Source organism: Anolis carolinensis, chromosome 1, assembly GCF_035594765.1.
Source record: "Anolis carolinensis isolate JA03-04 chromosome 1, rAnoCar3.1.pri, whole genome shotgun sequence".
Classification (NCBI taxonomy): Eukaryota; Metazoa; Chordata; class Lepidosauria; order Squamata; family Dactyloidae; genus Anolis; species Anolis carolinensis.
The window spans coordinates 96,045,760-96,066,060 of NC_085841.1; the positions used below are offsets into that span (position 1 = coordinate 96,045,760).

General features: G+C 37.6%; 1 protein-coding gene across 1 annotated transcript in view; it reads right to left on the bottom strand.

Moving 5' to 3' along the window:
* Positions 1-4,480: 4,480 nt before the first annotated feature.
* rfx6 (regulatory factor X6) overlaps positions 4,481-20,301 on the bottom strand; it is a 52,172-nt gene continuing 36,351 nt past the window's right edge. The window contains exons 13-19 of the mRNA XM_008120413.3: positions 18,377-18,486; positions 14,176-14,293; positions 13,415-13,537; positions 11,095-11,304; positions 10,393-10,908; positions 8,644-8,856; positions 4,481-5,625 (exon numbers count right to left, since the gene is read on the bottom strand). Coding sequence (XP_008118620.2) covers positions 5,447-5,625; positions 8,644-8,856; positions 10,393-10,908; positions 11,095-11,304; positions 13,415-13,537; positions 14,176-14,293; positions 18,377-18,486 — 1,469 coding nt within the window. The 3' untranslated portion in view covers positions 4,481-5,446. The remainder of the gene's footprint in view (positions 5,626-8,643; positions 8,857-10,392; positions 10,909-11,094; positions 11,305-13,414; positions 13,538-14,175; positions 14,294-18,376; positions 18,487-20,301) is intronic.

The following is a 20,301-nucleotide window of genomic DNA, read 5'->3' on the forward strand; positions in this document are numbered from 1 at the left end:
CAGGTATTTTTTTTATGTCCCTGCCAGAATGAGAGGAAATAAAAAAAGCAAATTAAAAGGAAAATGCTATGAATGAAATATTTATTTCTGGCAATAGTCCTGTCACTGCCATGGAACATAACAGCAATACAAATCAATGAAGAAATCTTTCATTTGTAAGAATGATGAATATCTTATGGGGACCAACCTAAGCAACTCTATTTATGTGTTTTATATGTGTAATTATATACAGACACATTTTAAATAAGTAAGCAAATACAATTGATCCTTACACAGCAAAAATGCCTTTCAACAGCTAAGAAAAACACATGCAACAATGTTCTAAAAGATACAAGAAGTATGAATTTTTCATTTCAATTTCATGCATGAAAACCAAAAATCTGTTCATATTTGTTTTCTGTTTTGCACCTGTGCGAAGCTGTACAATGTTTATTTATATGTGTGTTTGTATGGTATTTTTTTTTTGTTCTCTGCTATAATTCAATGTGAAGGCGAATCTTTTGTGTAGTAAACCTTCCAGATCAAGCTCTAGGTACAATGGGAGAACTACCCTATTAATTTGCCACTACCACAAAGATGTACAATAGATGAAGGAGACACAAAGACCCTCAGTATCAATCTCTTTTTAAATGCAGGATTTAACTGTGTATCTATCTTTACTATAGCAACCAGGGCACCAGGGCAGTCTGAACATGTGGCCTGTTATTTGATCAAGGATAATAATCAACTAAGTCAAGAGGACAGGAAGCAGATTTTCCTATTTCAACAGCTTGTTAGAATTTTTGGGGTATTCCCAGTTCTCTATGTCCAATAATACTTTATAATCTTAAAACATTAAATAATCTGTATTATTTAAATAAATAGCAGCTTGTAACAACTGCATGTTCTGCACAATATTTCCATTATATCCTTACTAAGAAAACTATGGCCCTGTTTCCACCCTTTTGAACTTAATTTTGAACTGAATGTGTGACATAATATATTAAATTCTGCACTCCACACATTTAAATTATTCCAGTCTCAGTACTACATACATAGGATGTAAGTTTCAACTTACTACCTATGCCATGAAATTGCATTTTATCTCTGGTTTTTCTGTTTTGAACTGGACATTGTCTTCCATGTTGCCAGTCAATCCCTCTGTTAATTCCCAGAAATTTACCACACTGAGTTTTTGAATTAGGAAAGTTTATCGAATGTGGGAACTACACAGCTTAGGGAGTGAGGTCATTAGGAATAAAGGCATCAGACAGTTAATGATTTGCTTTCTAATGGTTCTCATTAAGTTCTATTGGAGAGAGTTATTGTCTGGCACCCGGTAACCTAAACACTACTTGTGAGGTTAGGAGCAGATTTCATTCCCATACTAATGGAGTCTCTATCTGGTGTATCCTTCACATGACTATCAAGTAATCCAATCAGGCAACTGAATGTGATGCACCTTTGTGGAACCAAAACGTGTTTACTGTCCAGCACTGGGAAATCTGGTCTCTAGTTAAACAATGGGTGTGGAAAGTGTGGCTCTTAAACCAGAGCATGCAGCCCCCTAACATTCGTTTGTGCCTTCAAAGCATCCCAGGACAATATGAACAATAAAATCTATTGTTGGAATTTGGTGGCACCATCTCTTATGGAAAATAAATGTTGAAGCTGATGTTCAGCACCATGGATAGTGACAATAGAACCTGGAATAGCTCCCATAAAACCCAGTGTGAATTCAGCACTCTGATGTAGTACAGTCCCAGGCCACTTCACTTCCTAGACTACCTATAGCAGTGGTTCTCAACCTGGGGTCCCCAGATGTTTTTGGCCTACAACTCCCAGAAATCCCAGCCAGTTGACCAGCTGTTAGGATTTCTGGGAGTTGAAGGCCAAAAACATCTGGGGACCCCAGGTTGAGAACCACTGACCTATAGGATCAGCTTAGCTTTTATAACATAAGAAGAATGTTCCTGGATTGGACCAAAGGCCTATCTATCCAAACTATTTTTTGCAAATTGTCAACTGACTATGAGAAGTTAACCTGTGAAACATTCACCTAATACCATCTTCTTATGCTTCGCAGGATTTTTTTTTTACCCATTTTGACATCCTCCTTGTACTTGAGATGACTTGTATGGGGATGTGTGTGGAAATTAACATATTAATATTTTGATATCATTAAGTAAGGACATAGGGCAGTAGTTAGCACAGCCAGTATGATTCTTACCAAATTTTGGTACCAGGATAATATTGACATCATTTCATGATGAAGACAAGGAGCTGGATTCTAAAGTTGATGCAATCTTGGTGCTAACAGATTGGAAAAATTGTTGTACCTTTCAATTGGAAACCTATCAGGACCGGGAAACTTACATTTTTCATACTTGTATATTTGATCATTTCCTCTAAGTGTAAGTGTTCTAAAAGAAATTGTTATTGTGATATGCTAAGATGGGGAAGGTCAATATGGTAAAAGAAAACTTCTATACCCTATTGGTAAATGCCGTTATCGAAACTATGGAGTTTCACATACATCTTCAACAATTGTAGATTTATGTTTGTGCATGATGTATACACGTTATTGCTTTCATCTTTGATCACTGAAATAATATTGTGTTGCTTCTGGTGCTCAAGATGATACACCAGCATCTTATTGGAAAGCTCTCCATTTCCCCAATATGCTTGCCATGATGTGTCAAAGCTAGTTTCACTTGAGAGAAAACTTGATGTTTCTTCATCTGTATAACTTTTTGCAAATTTTGATAAAGTTGTACAGATGAAGAAACATCAAGCTAAGGTTCTAGAGACTGAGGTATAATAGCTATCTCCTGAGTATACTGTTATCCATGAGGCAGTTAAATCATAGTCATTCATACATGCCCGTAAAATAGCTCTCCTAAGGAATTATTTGCTTGGTGGAAGTGCATTTCTGTCTAATTATTAGGGACATAAATATTTTTTTTTAAAAAAAACAATACTTCCAACTTACATCTTCTTCTTTCTTCCAGTGATTCAAGTAAACAAGCCCAGAAGAAATAAGAGTAACTATTTCCTACCATCTGTAAAAGTATTTACAATGTTTTAGGTATAAATGAGGTTGTGACATTTAGCTCTTGTCATGGAAACTCTGATCAGCATGTGCTTAGCTTGCAATACATCTCACTTTGTCTATTTCATCGGACAAATTGTAGCTTTACAGTCCAGACTGACAGTTCTCTTTATTGCATTATAATGATTGATACAGAAGCATTGAAAAGGTATTGTCCAGAATCTTCTACGGCAGGTACAAATATGTGATCTTGTTATATGCTCACGATGGTTGTGTGTATATGAGTCCTTTTGTACTCCTTAGTTTAGTAATCGCATGGGGACTGGAAAAATCCCGTCCTTCCTTCTGCTCAGCAGCCATAGGAATTGATGGGAGGCTGTTTCCCCTTAACTCTGGAAGCTGCCAAATAATATTCTTACCTATCTCCTCACACAAGCAATCTCCAACAAGAAGGGAAATTGTGACAGGGATCTTCTCTGTCATTCATAGTAGGAGGTGGAAAGGACCTTCCTCAGAGCCCAACAGACCCCATTGATTGCAATGGCTGCTTCCTGGTAAATGGGGATGGAAATGAGGATCAGCATCAGGCCAGGATTCAGTGTGGAGCACAGTAACTATGGTGCTTATGCATATGTATCTTCCATGCAGGATTCCAGTCAATATTTTGAATTAGAACATTGGTCCATCCAGTCAAGTAGCTTTTATATTGACTGGGAGTTGCTTTCTAGCGGTTTCAGACATAATTCCTTCTCATTCTTGTCTAAAAAATTGAGGGATTGAATCAGGTCCTTCTGTATGCCATTGATGACTTCTGATGCTGAGTTACTACTCTCTCCAAAGACACCCTCACTCACATGTCAGAATCCCATGTTACAACTCCTTCCTAGTTTGGCACTGCCCAATTTATGGAGGGGAGCAAAGAGGGGGCTCTGTGGCATTGGGTTATCTCGCACGATCTAATGCTTTTCCCAGATTTCTGACTGATCCCATTATTCCTTTATAAGAAGCAAACTTTACTGGATTTGAAATAAGTTTAAATTGCAAAGTAGAAATCATCTACTACTTCATCACACATTCAATTTGGCATGGATCTACTCAGTTTATATACTGAATGTGCCAGTTTTAATGGTGAGATTTAACATTTCCTATTCTGATTATTTGCTTCAGCAATAATGTGTATGTCATTCAAATCTTTGGGCACTGAGTTAATGTTTAGAAACGTTTTGGGATTAAAATAGTGTAATGAAAATATAATGGCCACCATGTTTATGCTCCAGCCTCCCTTTCATGTGTCCTTGTAATTTCTAAGACATGATTGTACCATGTAATAGCATATGCCAAAGAAATGTTGGCTAAAGAAAAATGATAGATAACAGTGAAAAATATTATAAAATTGAACTGAATTATCAATGAAAGAATGACCAAAACCAAATGAGCTTGCCACTCAAACCACTTGAAATGAGCTCTTTAATCTATGAGACTGGAAAATGTAAGCTTGGTCTAGACTGGTCTGAAGCTATTTTTTTTTTTTAAAAAAAGCCTTGTAAACATTCATGTGGGAGGTAGAACACATATTTTTGACAATCTGGTCAACAGAACTTCATGTAAACAACTCCGCAGTCTCAATAAATAAAGAAAACCACATCTATTAAATAATTGTTTTTACATTTAACAAAAAGTATATAAGAGGGACAGAAAAAGTATTTCAATAAGGAGATATCAGAAGAACTCTGTTCTTTTCTTCCTTTCTTCCTTCTCTCCTCCTTCTCCTTGTAATTATGGACCATAATATTTGGATTGCCAGTGCAAAATCACAAATGGTGGAGCATACTGGCTTTAGCCATCCAAAAGAAAACAAAAGAAAGGGTGAAAGGGAAAGAAAAAGGAAAAATGGGGGGAAAGGGAAAAAGAAAAGAGGAGAAGAAAAGAAAAGTGGGGAAAGAATACAGTCTTATAGTAGTGCAAACTAATACATGTCTAATCAGAAGTACAGTAGAGTCTCACTTATCCAACATAAACGGGCCAGCAGAACGTTGGATAAGCGAATATGTTGGATAATAAGGAGAGATTAAGGAGAAGCCTATTAAACACCAAATTAGGTTATGATTTTACAAATTAAGCACCAAAACATCATGTTATACCACTAATTTGGCAGAAAAAGTAGTTCAATACGCAGTAATGCTACATAGTAATTACTGTATTTACGAATTTTGCACCAAAATATCATGATATATTGAAAACATTGGCTACAAAAATGCGTTGGATAATCCAGAACGTTGGATAAGCGAGTGTTGGATAAGTGAGACTCTACTGTACGTAAATCTTGGGTGAGCATGTAATACTTGTCCACTTTTCCATTCCAGTCATCACAGGCGGAAGCATTTCAGTAAGAAGAAATGCAGCTACTTCTATAACTTAGGTGCCTCCAGCACCAGCAGTTCCCATGAAGACAGTGTTGATTGGTGGTAAGGATGAAACCATCTCACTGCTGCCTTGACCAGAAGAGTCCATTGTTTCCTGAGAAGGACACTGTCTAGAATGCCCATACATACATTGGGAGGAGGATGCAGACAGAGCAGGCTGCATATCTGAATCTACAATTAAAAGGAAAATAGTCACACTTCTGGTGCTTAGTTTAGTGGGAGAGGAACAAAAACCAGAGCTGTGGAATCACAGACAGATTCTATTGCGGAAGTTTAAAAAAATGGTTGGAAGCAGCATCTGAGTTGGTAGAAATGTACTGACTCTGGCTTCAAAATAAAAAGTTATTATATTAAATGTTTCATTTGCTGCAAGCTTTCATGTTCCTGTTTAATCAAATATGCAGAATGTTCAATCAATTTGATAGTGATGAAATGTCTTGTACTAAATTTTACTACAGTAAATGTGTTATTACTAATAACATACATTTGCCATTTATGAAGAAGCTACTAATGGAAGTGTTTTAGTCAGTGGTTTGGTGTAGACACAACCCTATCATTTGGAATAAGGATGTAATCTGTGCCAATGTTATTCTCAAAGGAAGCCACAATTAAGTTTTAGCATTTCCCCCCTTTTTAAATACAATAAAATAGTCTTCAAAAACTGGACAGCTTTCAAAGTCTATTAGCAATGCAGGGTGTATTTTGTTCAAAGTTTGATCATGGGGTTTTTTGGTGTAGAAAGCTGCATTTTTAAATGTAGGAAAACACTATAAAATCATGTGCATAAAATGCTGTAGTTACATGTATGTCTTTTTTTCTGTTCAGAAAATCCTGTTTACTGAACAAAACAGTCTGAATTCACAAAGACAATGTGAATTTTGTGTAGAATAAGTTATAAAATGTGGAGTCCCTCACCAGCGTAGGGTTCTTTTAGTCATGGTCCCCAAAACATTTTGGAGTGATATTTTTCAAACATTCTTTCCATCTCTAATCTAGAGGTATCTTAGGTTAGATCAAAATTCCATATGCAAAGAAGAGCCACTGAAATTAGTGGGACTTGGGTGTCATTGATGTCAGTGGTTCTGCTTGATGTATGAGTAAGGAGTGAGCCAAACTACACCAGATCCAAATATTTGCCAGCCTGTGTACTTATAGAAAATTATGCCAGGATAAGGGTTTGTTGGGAGATTGTTGGATTCAAAATGTCAGCGGACATACTGTCAGTTTAGTTGTGCACTGACTTCCTTGACCAGGTAGAATTGTGTTCTAACTCTGGATTTAACCCATTATCATTCAACTCATTAGCAATAACCATTATGTTCAACTTCTTCTAAGAAAGGGAACTAGATGACAAAGCCTTAGTATACTTTACCACATCACACAAATCACAGAAATCATCTTTAAAAAAATCCTGTTCAAAAGATATTAGTTATGTTTAATTTTGAATAGTGAGTCTGTTATCCGCCCAAGTTGTCAATTTGAGATAAAACTCATAAGACCCAAATGCATAGGACTCACTGAAGTAATTAATTGGCCAACGAAATTGATATTTCAATTAATCAAATGTTGAGGTCTTTAACTTTTGCAGCTAGGTTTCAATTCCATTTTAGAGCTTAATTTGAATATCTTTATATTTGGTTGTTCATGAAAGACAAATGTATTGAGAATGAACATGTAGAAGGAGAACAAGACTGTTCCCTTGGCTCTGCTTCTGACCTTTAACTCTCTTCTCACTCCATATCTAATCTATAGCATTAAACTAAAGATGAGAACAGAAAATATGTATATACATCTGCATATTCCTAACACTTTGTAGAACCCTAGACACAGGATTTACAACTGTGTACACAAGTCCTATGTGTGTAGCAGTGGTAAATGTGAAAACCTTTGGCTAATGGCCTGAGGCTGTTTTCACTACTGCCTTACCAACTATGCACAGATAGAAAGGTGAGAAGGCAACTCCAATTTGATAATTTATAACAAAGAAATGGAACCTCTGGCCCACAGCCATCTGGTCCACTGAGGAAGTGGAGATTCCTTTCCTGGAAATCTTAGCTAACAATGCTTTGTTCCTTCTCAATTTTTATGGGTGAAAAAGAGGTTGAAGGACCAAAGTCTGGAATACTGGAATACTGTGTCCAATTCTGGGTACCACAGTTTAAAAGAAATACTGACAAGCTGAAAGGTGTCCAGAGGAGGACAACTAAAATGATCCAAGGTCAGGAGATCATGCCCTATGAGGAGCGTCTTAAAAAATTGGGTATGTTTAGCCTGCAGAAGAGAAGGTTGAGAGGAGACATGATAACTATGTATAAATATGTGAAAGGATGTCCTAAGGAAGAGGGAGCAGGCTTGTTTTCTGCTGCCCTGGAAACTAAGACTCAGAGCAATGGGTTCAAGTTACAGGAAAGGAGATTCCACATGAACATTAGGAAAAACTTCCTGACTATAAGAGCTATTCAGCAGTGGAACTCTGCTTCGGAGGTTTGTGGCAGCTCTTTCCTTGGAAGTTTTTAACCAAAGGCTGGATGGCCATCTGTCTGGGGTACTTTGATTGTGCTTTTCCAAGGAGGTTGGACTAAATGGCCCATGTGGACTCTACCAACTCTATGATTCTATAGTTCTAAGATTCTAAGTCAGTTTGACTGTCAGGTGGCACCACAAAGTGCTGGAGAGCCATGCACAATCCCACCTTCCTCCTTCTGATATTAAATTGCAAAATGGGAATCCAGTGATATCAGGGATATGGCTAGAATTCCTGACATCATCTGGTCTGTGGAAGCCTTAGCGGAGGGGTGGAGAATCTGCCTCCCCTAGTGGTTATCACATTCTTATCTGCAGGAATGAATAATTATTATGCAAGTATGAATTGTAAACCTTCATACCTTCAGGATGTTTTATGAAAAATGTTTTTTTTGTATCAACATTTTTTCTGTAGAAAAACGTGCATCTTATACTGAAACAAACTTTTAATAAAAAACAGTGTGTGTGAAAATTAATTCTGTAGAAAATACTGAAATATAAAAAGTTTTATACCAGTGTTTTCAATGAGGTGTCTCAAATAGCAAGATAAACAACCTTGTTGAAGATAGGAAAATTCTTAAGAATTCTTTAAATTCCTGGTTCCACTCATCTCATTTATCCCCCAGTCTTAGTTTATTCTCTGACGCTACTATATGATTTACTTACTGATATGGTTTCGGCATGCTATGGAGGCATCTGAGTAATAGGGTGTTCCCTGTTTCCTTCCAGTATCCTCTAAGATGCTGAGTGGATCATGAATGTCACTGTATGGAGGCAGGGGTCGGATGCTGCTTATGCTGCTGATAACAGAAACATGCTGATCTACCATAGGTCCAAGTCTGTGGGATTCAGAATAGTTTATATTGTTTCCATAGAAACCTGTTGATGTGAATTTGACAATAAATAAATAAGCATTAATATCAGCAGATAATGTAGAAATGATCATTATGCTCAGAGGATCTGCAACTCTGCAGGACAACTACTCCTAAATTATTCAACTTGAAACTGTTCAACCACCATGTTGGGTGCATACAATCAATGCTGATGCTTTGAGTATGATCTTGTGAAGGAACAGCCCAGTGGTTTATGACAACTGAACTATTACAACAGAGCCCTTCTTTTTGTACCAGAGAAACCAGTTTATGCAAGAAGAGATTCAGCTTCTGTGTTTAATTTGAAGTCCTATGTAGTAAAGGGTGTCCCATCAATGGAAAAAATTAAACCTTGAGATAGACCTCTTGCTTCTGGCAAGAGTACAGCTTAGTTACTAATGAAATCTCAACTCTTTGTAAGAGCAAAAAGGAATACTGGATATATGGGGCAGAGAGGGGCACACCAACAAGTGGATGGAAATCTGTAAGTGATGCTGGCCAAACTAAAAGTAGAAACATTGTCATACTTTTCTTCACCTGGTTTGTATCCCTCTCAATGAATTGTGGACAGCAAAATCCATTGGCCACAATTGGCTATTTTTTACCTAAAGTAAATGGTTAGGGAGTGTTGCTTTTTCCAAGTTTTGTTCCCATTGTACATATTTTTGCAAAACCTACCAAAACACTCCTTAAAATGAAAAGGTTACTTTTATTGGGAAGCTATTTTTTCCTATAAAATATTTCTGAAAGCACAGCAATTGATCATATGTAACTGTTACATGAGAAGATACCTAAATAATTATTTCTTGATTCCTGAAAACCAAAGAAAGAATGAATTCTAGGACCTATTTTTAAAATATGAGTTCATGGAAATCAGTGGGCTTTCCATTGTTTGTGATCTGCATGCTTGCATTTTTTTTATAAGCCACTATAACTACCTTGCAGAGAAAAGCAGAGTATTAAATAAACAAACAAACATTGGTCTTTTATACAGTGAACTGGATTCATTTGATTGTATGCAAGTCTATCATAGTAAGACATTTGTGGGACACATTTACCACCCTAAATGTGTCTCTAAAGTTTAGGTATCTGAGTAGAGGTCTTGTGGCATGGTCCACTTAAATATTACTTAAAATATTATATAAAACTGTCTTCAGGTTATGTGTAAAAGGTGTATACAAAACAAAAATGAATTTCATGTATAGATCTGGGTCTCATTTCCAAGAAATCTCATTACGTAGGTATATGAAAATACAGTTATTCCAAAATCTTAAAAAATCCAAAATCCAAAACACTTCTGGTCCCAAGCATTTTGGATAAGAAATACTCAACCTGTGCAAAGTAGACTTTTATGTGTAAAATCTTATAATTATTGTGTTGGTATATAAAAGTGCTGCCTCCACCTGAGGGTGATGTTACAGTAAATTAATATCATTAGCCTTTCTGGAAGGCATTTTAGAAAAATGAACAGCCAATTTCTGGAACATGAAGCAGGAAATTCCGATGGAGTAAAATAAAATCAATTTCTGTAAGAATTTAATACCATTGGAAGCAGTTGAGGAATATGATGAGGCCTGACAAGAATTGGTTGCAGAATTGTTCATAAAATTGTAGCCCCCACTGTTCAAGTACTGCACGCTGTGTGTGTCCTGCACACTTGAAGAGGATCCATACTGAGAAGGTGACCTGGTACTGTAGGGAGACACTGCACAGCTACTGCTGAAGTAGTCTCTGGAGAAGCGTTGTTGCTCATTCGTGGCTGTCAAGTGGCTGGGCTCCACCCTATGCTGTTGATAGGCTCCAGAGGATGAATGCACCTGGGGTCTGAACATGGCTGAATAACCAACACCATAGAAGTTTTGGTTAGTTTGTGGCACGTGTGTCTGATAAAGGGGTTCCGAATATGAGGAGCAGTGGGAATGTGTAGGCAGTGGTGGGCCCACACTTGGAGGCCTGCCAGCCATGGGTCCCTGGTTGATCACACTTCCTCGACTGACCATGGCAGGAGAAATGGGTGGAGTCATGAGATGTTCAGCACTATGAGAATGATCCACTTGACCTGGAGAAACAAAGAGGGAGTGAGTTGGAGGATTTAGTAGGAGGGTTTGATTTGATGTACAGACATTTTTCACAATGTATAAAAAAGAAAACAGCCATGGAGATTCATGTTCCTTTCAGTAATACTGTCAGAAAAAGAAAGATAGAAAAGCAAAAAAAGAGAGGTGGGGATCAATTTGTTTCCTACCTGTCAGCTGCATATTCTCATTGTTCCCTATGGCAAAGGGGTTCAGACTAGAAGATATGCCACTGAGTTGGCTGGTTGACACAGGGAAGTAGGTTTGCTCCAAAAGGCATTCATTTTTCACTGAAGCATCATTAGAAATTGTACCAGCCTTGTTGCGGTTGGCCAGGAAACAAGAGCTAGGAGATGCTGTAAAAGCAGCTTTACTGGCATCTGGGAAAAAGAAAAGATTAGTGGTACCGTATATAAAAGAGAACTTAACAGATAGATTTCATGTGCATAGTGGAATGGAAAACTCAATAACAGGCTGTCTGAGTGGCAACTATTACTAAATCAGTTGAGTGTTTAAAGAAAAATTATATCTGTGATTTAGTGCAATGTGGGAAGCTACAACAGGGATTTTTTCTGAGAGAGATGTTTCAGCCCCACGTGTACTTGAAGCTTATGTATATCATCATAGGGCAGGGGTGGATGAAGTGCTGCCCCTTAGATGTTCATGATTTGCAACTCTCAGCTATGCTGGCCAAGACTGATGGGAGTCATAGTACAAAACATTTGCGTTTCCTGAGCTATATGCTAAGGGATTATGTCCAATAATCAAACACAATGGTAACAGGGATAAAAAAACAATACAAAATAGCTAGATTTCTTAAAAACAAAGTCATCGCGTCTGATTTGTTGTTATATCATGTTCCTGAAAGATGACTCAAACACTTAGGTTGACCCTAGCGTTATCTTGGCAAGGTTTATTTGGAGTACACGTGCCTTTGCTTGTGGTATTGAGAGAGCGTGACTTGCTCAAGGTGTCCATGGCTGTGTGGGATCTGAACCCTGATTTTCTGTAGTCAGCATGGAAACCAAAGTTCAATTCTCCACTTGTTCATGGAAACCCACCAGGTAGCACTAGGTAATTCACACTTTCTGAGCCTTAGAAGAAGGCAAATCTTGCCAAGAGAACCCCGTGATAAATTCATCTGAGGATCACCATAATTACTTGAAGGCACCAACAACCCTTGCAGCCCAATATTCAAACCATTATGCTTGCTATTTGATGGCTGAGATCTATTAAAAGTACTGTTTTAAAAAACATTTAGTATTTCTTCAAGTTTCACCATATTTACTTTCGATCAGCTAGTGACATTTTGGTCTGTCAAGCCTAAAATAATTCATATTCTGCATAACCTAAGGGACTACCCTCTTCATTTTCACCTGTTAGGATTTCTTCTACAGATACCATTTCTTGTTCACTATGCCTGTACTACCCTGTTTCCCCTAAAATAAGACATCCCCAGAAAATAAGACCTAGTAGAAGTTTTGCTGAATTGCTAAATATAAGGCCTCCCCTGAAAGTAAGACCTAGCAAAGGTTTTGTTTGGAAGCATGCCTGGCGCCTGCCAAACAGAACACCAGAGCATGCAGAATTGGTAAATGTAGATACCATAGAGTGTTGTACATGGAAATAATGGTAGTAACAAGAAATTCTTGATAGGATTCACAGTTTGGCTGGTTATGCTGGTTTCTGATGACAACTACTGTACAGTATATAATAAATGTTCATTTTTTGTTCAACAATAAATGTGAATTCTTCTTCATGGAAAAATAAGACATCCCCTGAAAATAAGACCCAGAGCATCTTTGGGAGCAAAAATTAATATAAGAAACTGTCTTATTTTCAGGGAAACATGTTACCTCCTGGTGCTGTTTTTAAAACCAATGTTGGAAAACCTTTTTATGAAGACTTTCCAAAAACCAAAGCCTTAGTTTCATCTGTGAAAAAAGACCTCTTGATGCCCTTCCAGACAGGCCCTATATCCCAGGATGTGATCCCAGGTTTTCTGCTTTAATCTAGATTGTATGAGTCCCCAATGCCAGATAATCTGGATAAACAGAAAACCTGGGATCAGATCTTGGGGTGTATGGCCTGTCTGGAAGGACTCTTATAAGATATTTGTAAGGATATTAATTTGGATCTAAGATGAAATAATAGATTTGTGAGGAGGGGAGTGTCATCTAATTTAATTTGAATAGTATATAATCCTAATCATGTTTATTCAGAACTGGTTACCACATAGATCATTAAGAAATTTGAAATTCCAGACATAATACATTTCTATTTATCACAACACCTGTGGGTGAAATGGACAAAATTTAAAATCAAATCAATATGACAGTATTAGGAATGGGAATTTAATTTCAGTCAAACCTAACTTCTTGTCCCAAACAAGATGCCAGCTTGGCTATCTGTGCATAAACTATATCTCTATCTAGTAAGGGCAATTATGCTTCCATATTCTAAAGATTTCCAGTGACCAATATTAATTACCCAGATTCTTCATATATTTGTCCAATAAGTTCTGGAGTTCTTGTTCTTTGTCATTGTTGAATTGGGTCTCCATGGCAAGCAAGATATATTCATCTAAAAGCATGCGGATTACATGAAATGAACCTTGCAAAGAAAGAAAAGTGGAGAGAAAGAGAGTGTGTATGTAAGAGAGCATATGCATGCCCTGGACGTTATCTTGATGACCATCTCTCAACACTTTACAAGGAGCAAGTGAAACAAACAAATAATTGTTGGACTTTCAGTGACCTGCTAAGACCAACAAGGAGCAGTGCTTAACTTCTCCCTCTAATCTTGCTTTGCACTGGCCCGCCTAGCTCAATATGTTTACTGTCCTGCAGGTTATTTGACCACTAATGACATCAAAGTACAACACTGATGAAAGTGAGATAGGTTTTATACTTGAAGAGTATAATGAGTCAGAAAAAGCTGAAGCCTCCCTAGAAGGAGTCTGGGTTTCCTGTGTTTAAGTTCCCCTTATATTTAACACCAAGCATGCTGTTCTTTTATATCTATGGAATAAAAATACTCTTATAAAATTGCTATGAAAATTTGATTCAACACAGGTAAGGTCTAATTTCCTAAAATGACTGATTACATTTCCATTAAAACTAAATAAATTAATTTAGAACGAGATGGTATCTAGAAAGAAAAGGGTTTAATTTGACCCAAGGCCATCCTGAATCCAACATAACAATTACACATAATGTACGGAGAGAAAGAAGGCAGATAAAATCAGATACCAAAGCTTGATGCATTGTTCAGAGTGAGATTGTGCATAACACGAGCTCCAAAAAAGCTCCATTTGAGAAGAAAGTCTTGTGCCCTCTTCTTTAGTGATCGGCCATTCTGTTTGCTTGCCTAAAGAAAAACAAAGGAGAAAAGGAGGGGGGATTAAGGCATGATCCACACTTAGCAGAGACATAGGAATGATATCTATCACCACACCGCATTTATAAAGTCCAGTTCTCCCAAAAAACTTTTATCTAAACCTTTGATATGCTTTAAGTGTTCCACACGTACAGATTTGTGACTCTTCCCATTGGTAGCAGCCAATTCCTATGCAGTTGCTGATATAGCCACTAAAAGTTGTGTAAGCTGGAAGGAGGTGGCTGGGCAGTGGGTCTTGTCTACTGGGGTGGATCTGCTCTCTAGAAAGAATGACATTTGACACTACTTTAACAGCTATGGCACAATGCTATGGATTCATTGAAGTTGTAGTTTTAAAACGTTCTTTGTCTACCAAAATAGTACTCACCAAATTACAACTCCTATGATTCCATAGCATTGAGTCAGTTATAGTGGTGCCAAACTGCATTTCTTCTACAGTGCAGATGCACCCTTGGAGAGAAATGCTGATGACATTATGCTTCTGCTTCTTTTGTTTGTGAACTGAAGGAAGATGGGAGCCAATTGCATCCTGTTTCTCAGTAGGAGCAGCTCCATGGGGCCTGGAATGATGACAGGTCTGGAGAGAGTGTAAAAAGCTAGAGCATATGGCACCAAAAGACTCCAGTTTATGGGATTTATATGAAATGACAACTGGCTTCAACATAAACCACTTTTAATTTGTATACAGTGGTTCTCAACCAGTGGGTCTCCAGATGTTTTGGCCTTCAACTCCCAGAAACCCTAAAAGCTGGTAAACTGGCTGGGATTTCTGGGAGTTGTAGGCCAAAACACCTGGGGACTCAAAGGTTGAGAACCACTGTAGTATACAGATCACAAACATGCAGGCTACAGTTTAACCCATTCAATGAAGGCCTTTGATAATGCTCAAAACAGGATCCTGTACAATTTTAATTACAGACTGAGGATCATCACATTTACCGGGGTGATGCAATTTGGACTGCTAGAGGAGCAGTTGCAGAAACATGACAACAATTTCTAAATGAATCTGATCACACATGCAGTAGACTCATGGAATCCAATGAAGTTTGGTTCCATGACCCTCACCCCCATGGATAATAAAATCCATGGATGTCCAAGTCCTATTTTATACAAAGCAAAATGGTGTCCCTTATATAAAATGCAAAATCAAGGCCTATCTTTCAGATTTTGGAGTTGGGGTAGGGATATTTTCAAGCTGTTGGAGTGTGTTTCTCTGTTCAGTCATATCCTAACTCTGCCTCACCTATCCAGGCTCAGTAGCAGCATTAAAGTCTGCCGCTTCCTCAAATGGCAAACAAAAGGAAGCCATTTGGTGTGAGAGAAGGCTGTGATCTTTTAACTGAACAGAAGGTAACAGGCGAGGGAAGGATTACGTGTTCTGTAAATCATTACCACTCACTCAGCTAATCTTGATACATATAGTAAATTGTTCAGCATTTTCCCCCAGACGTGGGAGGAAAACACTGGAAACTATACCTGTTTGCCCTAGAACAATGTTCTGTAACAGATGCTGGATGGTGGGCAATTCTCCCCTGCCCTGCTTCCTCTCTTTAATAGTGATTATCAAAAGATTAGTTAAGCAAAACAGAACTGGGAATATAATTTCACTCTGTGATACTGCAATTGTTACATGAAGATGAGGACTCATCTACCCATTGAATAGTGAAATCATAGGAGAAGGATGGATTTGAATTCTGAAGTGAAGTTCTCATGATGAAGTACTTCATGCTACAAAGTATAACATTTTACACTACTAATCCATTTCCATAAACTGGACAAAGAATAGGCTCTGCTTCTTTTATCATTTTCTTTCTAGGGTTAGGGTTGCCAGGTAGGGTACAGAATAGGGCTTTTGTAACTTAATCCTGAACAGATTGTGATGCAAGGTGAGGTATTGTTAAACTCTGCCAAGTCAGACAAAGGTACCTTTTCTCCCTCGCCTTCCAAATCCTAACATTCAGCCACAGCTGCCCCTTCCAACATGATTCTTGCCTCCGTAGTGCAATTGGGAGGAGTATGGTGTGTGTGTGTGTGTGTGTGTGTACACTCAACTCTGCTCATGTTGCTGATGTTTCCATGGCTCTTTTTCTGTCCTCCACCAGTGAAGCAAGAGCTGTGTTTGAAGAAAATGACTGTGGCTGAAAGTGGAAGTTTGGAAGGTAAGAGAAGTCAGGCATCTTTGTGTATCCAACTAGACAGTGGACTATCATACATTGTATTGCTCCATGATCTGTTCAGGATTAAAATTACAGGAATACTATCTGATATCTAATGAGGCAACCCCATCCATGGGTCAAGTTCCAACTGCATAGCACTGACAGAAAATGAATTCAATTAGAGGATTTTCCAGTACAATTCAGCTCCTGTGATTTGAAATGCTGAGAAAACTTCCAGAGTACAGTTTCACGTAAGATAAAGAAAACATTCTTTTGTGGATGTGAAGCCACTAGTTAGCATCCTGATAGTGACACACCTAAGTGTGAGTTCATCTTACTTATTTCATGACTATGTTATTGTTTATACTGTATTTTTACTTTTTAAAATATTATTCATTGATGATGTGTTTTATGTATGTATTTTATTCTGTTTTAATGTGATTTAATGTTAGTCACCTCGAGTCCCTGTGGGGAGATGGAGGCGGGGTATATAAATAAATTTACTTACGTACTTACTATCTTATGCTTGTGTATGTTTTTTTTGTTATTGTTGCTGTTATTGTTGCAAAGACTGGAATTCTCTTCCATCTCTGCAAAATTCCATAGCCTTCCCAAGATACATGGTTTTGGTGCAGTGCCCCCCAACGGCCATTCTGTGATTAGTGCAAAGCATCTGGTTGTGTCTCACAATCAGATGCACACTGATGACATCATATCCTAAATCTGATGGATCTCAGTGGAAGATGTCATTAGCCTGCCTCTGGCTATTGGGGTATAGCCAGAAACTTCTCTGATCCCACTAGCCATGGAATTGCTATTTATTTGCCCGGGGGGGGGGGGGGGGAGGGGGCTGGTATCATATCAGAACTATAAATCTTAGAGTAGGAGATGGAGCCACAGCAAAGTTCTACCTGTGGGACATGCTATGGTGAGTAACATAACATCTCAGCCAATGAGTAGGACAAGAAATCACCTCCTCATGGATCTACTTTTAGAACTTCTTCCATCAGCATCAATCCCCAATGGATCAATGCTTCCACAGTTAGTTAAACCACAATTTCTCATAACATCTTATCCAGGAAATTGTGATCTTAACCAGGACATTGTGATTTCAATAGGTCCCTATACCTCAGGATGTTGCACCATAATTACTTAGTTTCACAGTACAGATAGCATGGAAAATGTATCATGTACAAGTGTTATGGAAAAACTCAACAACTATTGAATTAAGACAGGTGAGAAAAGGTAGGAGGAAGGGGTGGGACTGTTTCTCTCTTTCCAGCTTCATTACTCTGCTTGTGAGAGCCATTACTATCCTTTACATTCCCTGACATCTAGGTTTGCTAGACATCTGGTCTAGACTCTGTGTCTCTGGCCACTCCAAGGCAGTGAAACAACTTTCTGGAAAAGATCTGATAGCTCAATGAGCTGTCAGAATGTAAAACACATTTGAAGACCTATCTCTTCTTATAGGCCTATCCAGTCAGTTTTAATCATGAATTTTGAACTCGTGTCTTGTGTTCACTATATTTTATATTTGTTCTGTGTATTTTAATATATGTATTTTATAGAAATATGCTTTAAAATGTGTGTTTTATATGTTGACTATGTGTTTTTAGTTATGTTGTAACCCGCGTAGGACAGGTACGATACAAAAAAGAAGACTTTAAAAGACTATGATTCTGCAAAATCTCTTTTGAGACATATTCACCTACTTAACTAAAATATACGAGTAGGCTCACTCACATTGATTTAAGAGGGTGGGTTCAATCAGGGTGGGCAGATTCTACTAGGAGAAAGGGTGCTGATCATATGGGGGAACTCATTCAATCAGTCTGAAAACACACTTAATCAGGAACCATTTGAGTTCCATTCACACAGAATTGATGAGACTTACCTTGATAACCCTTTGCTCAACCACAGTATCCAGCCATTCAATAAATGACTCCACAGTGGCATTCTTCTTTAAAAGGTCTTTCAGTTCTTGAAACACTGTAATAGAGTCATCTACCATGTAAAAAGGAAAACATGTAGTTGCATTCTACTCTGAATAAGAGAGAAAGGCACTCACCAATTATTGTTAGTTTTGTAGCATGGAAAGGAAAGGAAAGAAAGAATTAGAGTAGCTGCAGGCAGGAAGTGGTGGATAAGAGAAGACAGGACCATGCAGAGTTTCCCCAAGATCATCAAGCCAGCCTAAGATAGAAAGAACACTCTAAATCAGGGGTGTCCAAACCTTTTGGTCTCCCTGGACCACAGTGGAATAATTGTCTTAGGTTGCACATAATATACACTAAAAATAATGATAATGGATAAATAACAACCAAGAAAAAGATACGTGCATAATTTTCATGATATTTACCACCACAGAAAAGCAAAAACAAAGTTCTGGCATAATAATCGTAATAATACACCAATTTATTCAGAGGGTCTTTTAAAACGACCAAAGCAGATCTTCTGGTTGAACTGTTTGCAATTATAATGTGAATTGCAGATAATACCCTAATATTTGTAGATGTAACCTTCTCTGATTATTCCACTACATTCTGTTGTCATCTACTAAATTCATGCTTGAAAACCACACAATAAACTTACAACCCCCTAATCCAAACCTCATAATGTTTTAACTAAGTTTATGGTTTTGCATTGGGAAACATTCATAGGCAACCTAGGCCACTTATGGTCCATAGGCCATAGGTTGGACAAGCCTGCTCTAAAGCATTTGGAAAAGGTAGAAAAAATGGGGGGGGGGGGGTGTTGGGTATTGAGAAACCCTGATAAGAATCTTTGTAGTTCAAGACTAATTCTGTTCAAAATTTGCACATGGTTGTTGTACATTTATCAAGAAATAGTATATTCTGCATGGAAAAATAATACTTTAACACCAAAATATTAATAACTTTGTAGAAAATGCTGTAACTGGGGATGTAGAAAGCAGCATTTTCTGAATCACAATATTAATTTCCATTCAGGAAGTGCTATCTTCCTGCACAGGCAATACTATTTTCTGTACAAAATAATCACATTCAAAATTTGCACAGAATAAGTCAGTAATTAGGTATAGCCCTCAAAAATTACATGGTTTTCTGGCAAAATGGTACTTGGAATAGTAAGATATGTATCCATTCATTTGTTCACTCTATTAAGGTTAGTTATATTCAGTGGAATAATAATCATCATCATCATGATCAAATAATTTGTAATGTGCGGTTTGTTTCTGAACATTTGTTTGCAAAACAAATTATGTTTGCAAAACTCTCCCCCGTCCCCCAGCACAAAAGAAACAAAAACATTGTTTTTGTCCAAAAAAGATTTTGATGCAAAACAATGGCTCTCAATGGTTTTCCAATGGAATCATTTATTTAATGGAAAGCTAACACATAAGTAAATCAAACTGATTCAGTAGGTTTACTGGGATGAACAAAAGATCTAGGCTATTTTGTGTGTGGGTGTGGGTGTAAATGAAATGTTTGTGCAAACAAATCATCCAAAAAAGTGCAAAAAATATTTCACTCAGAAGGGGAGATTTTCTTTTGGATTTTTCATTCTAGTATGTGAGAATTCCATGAGCAAATATTTGTATACTCAATACATTCATCTCCATGAAATAAGGTGCTTCTACGTTCATTTTCATATTAGACAGCCATGCGTTCATGCAAGGGTTGAGTATCCCTTTTCTGAAATGCTTTGGACCAGAAGTGCTTTGGATATCGTCCCCCCCCCCTCCCAGATCTTGGAACACCTATATTTCTGTATATTTACATGGTGAGATATCTTGGTGATGGTACCCAAGTCTAAATAAAAAAATGCATTGATGTTTCA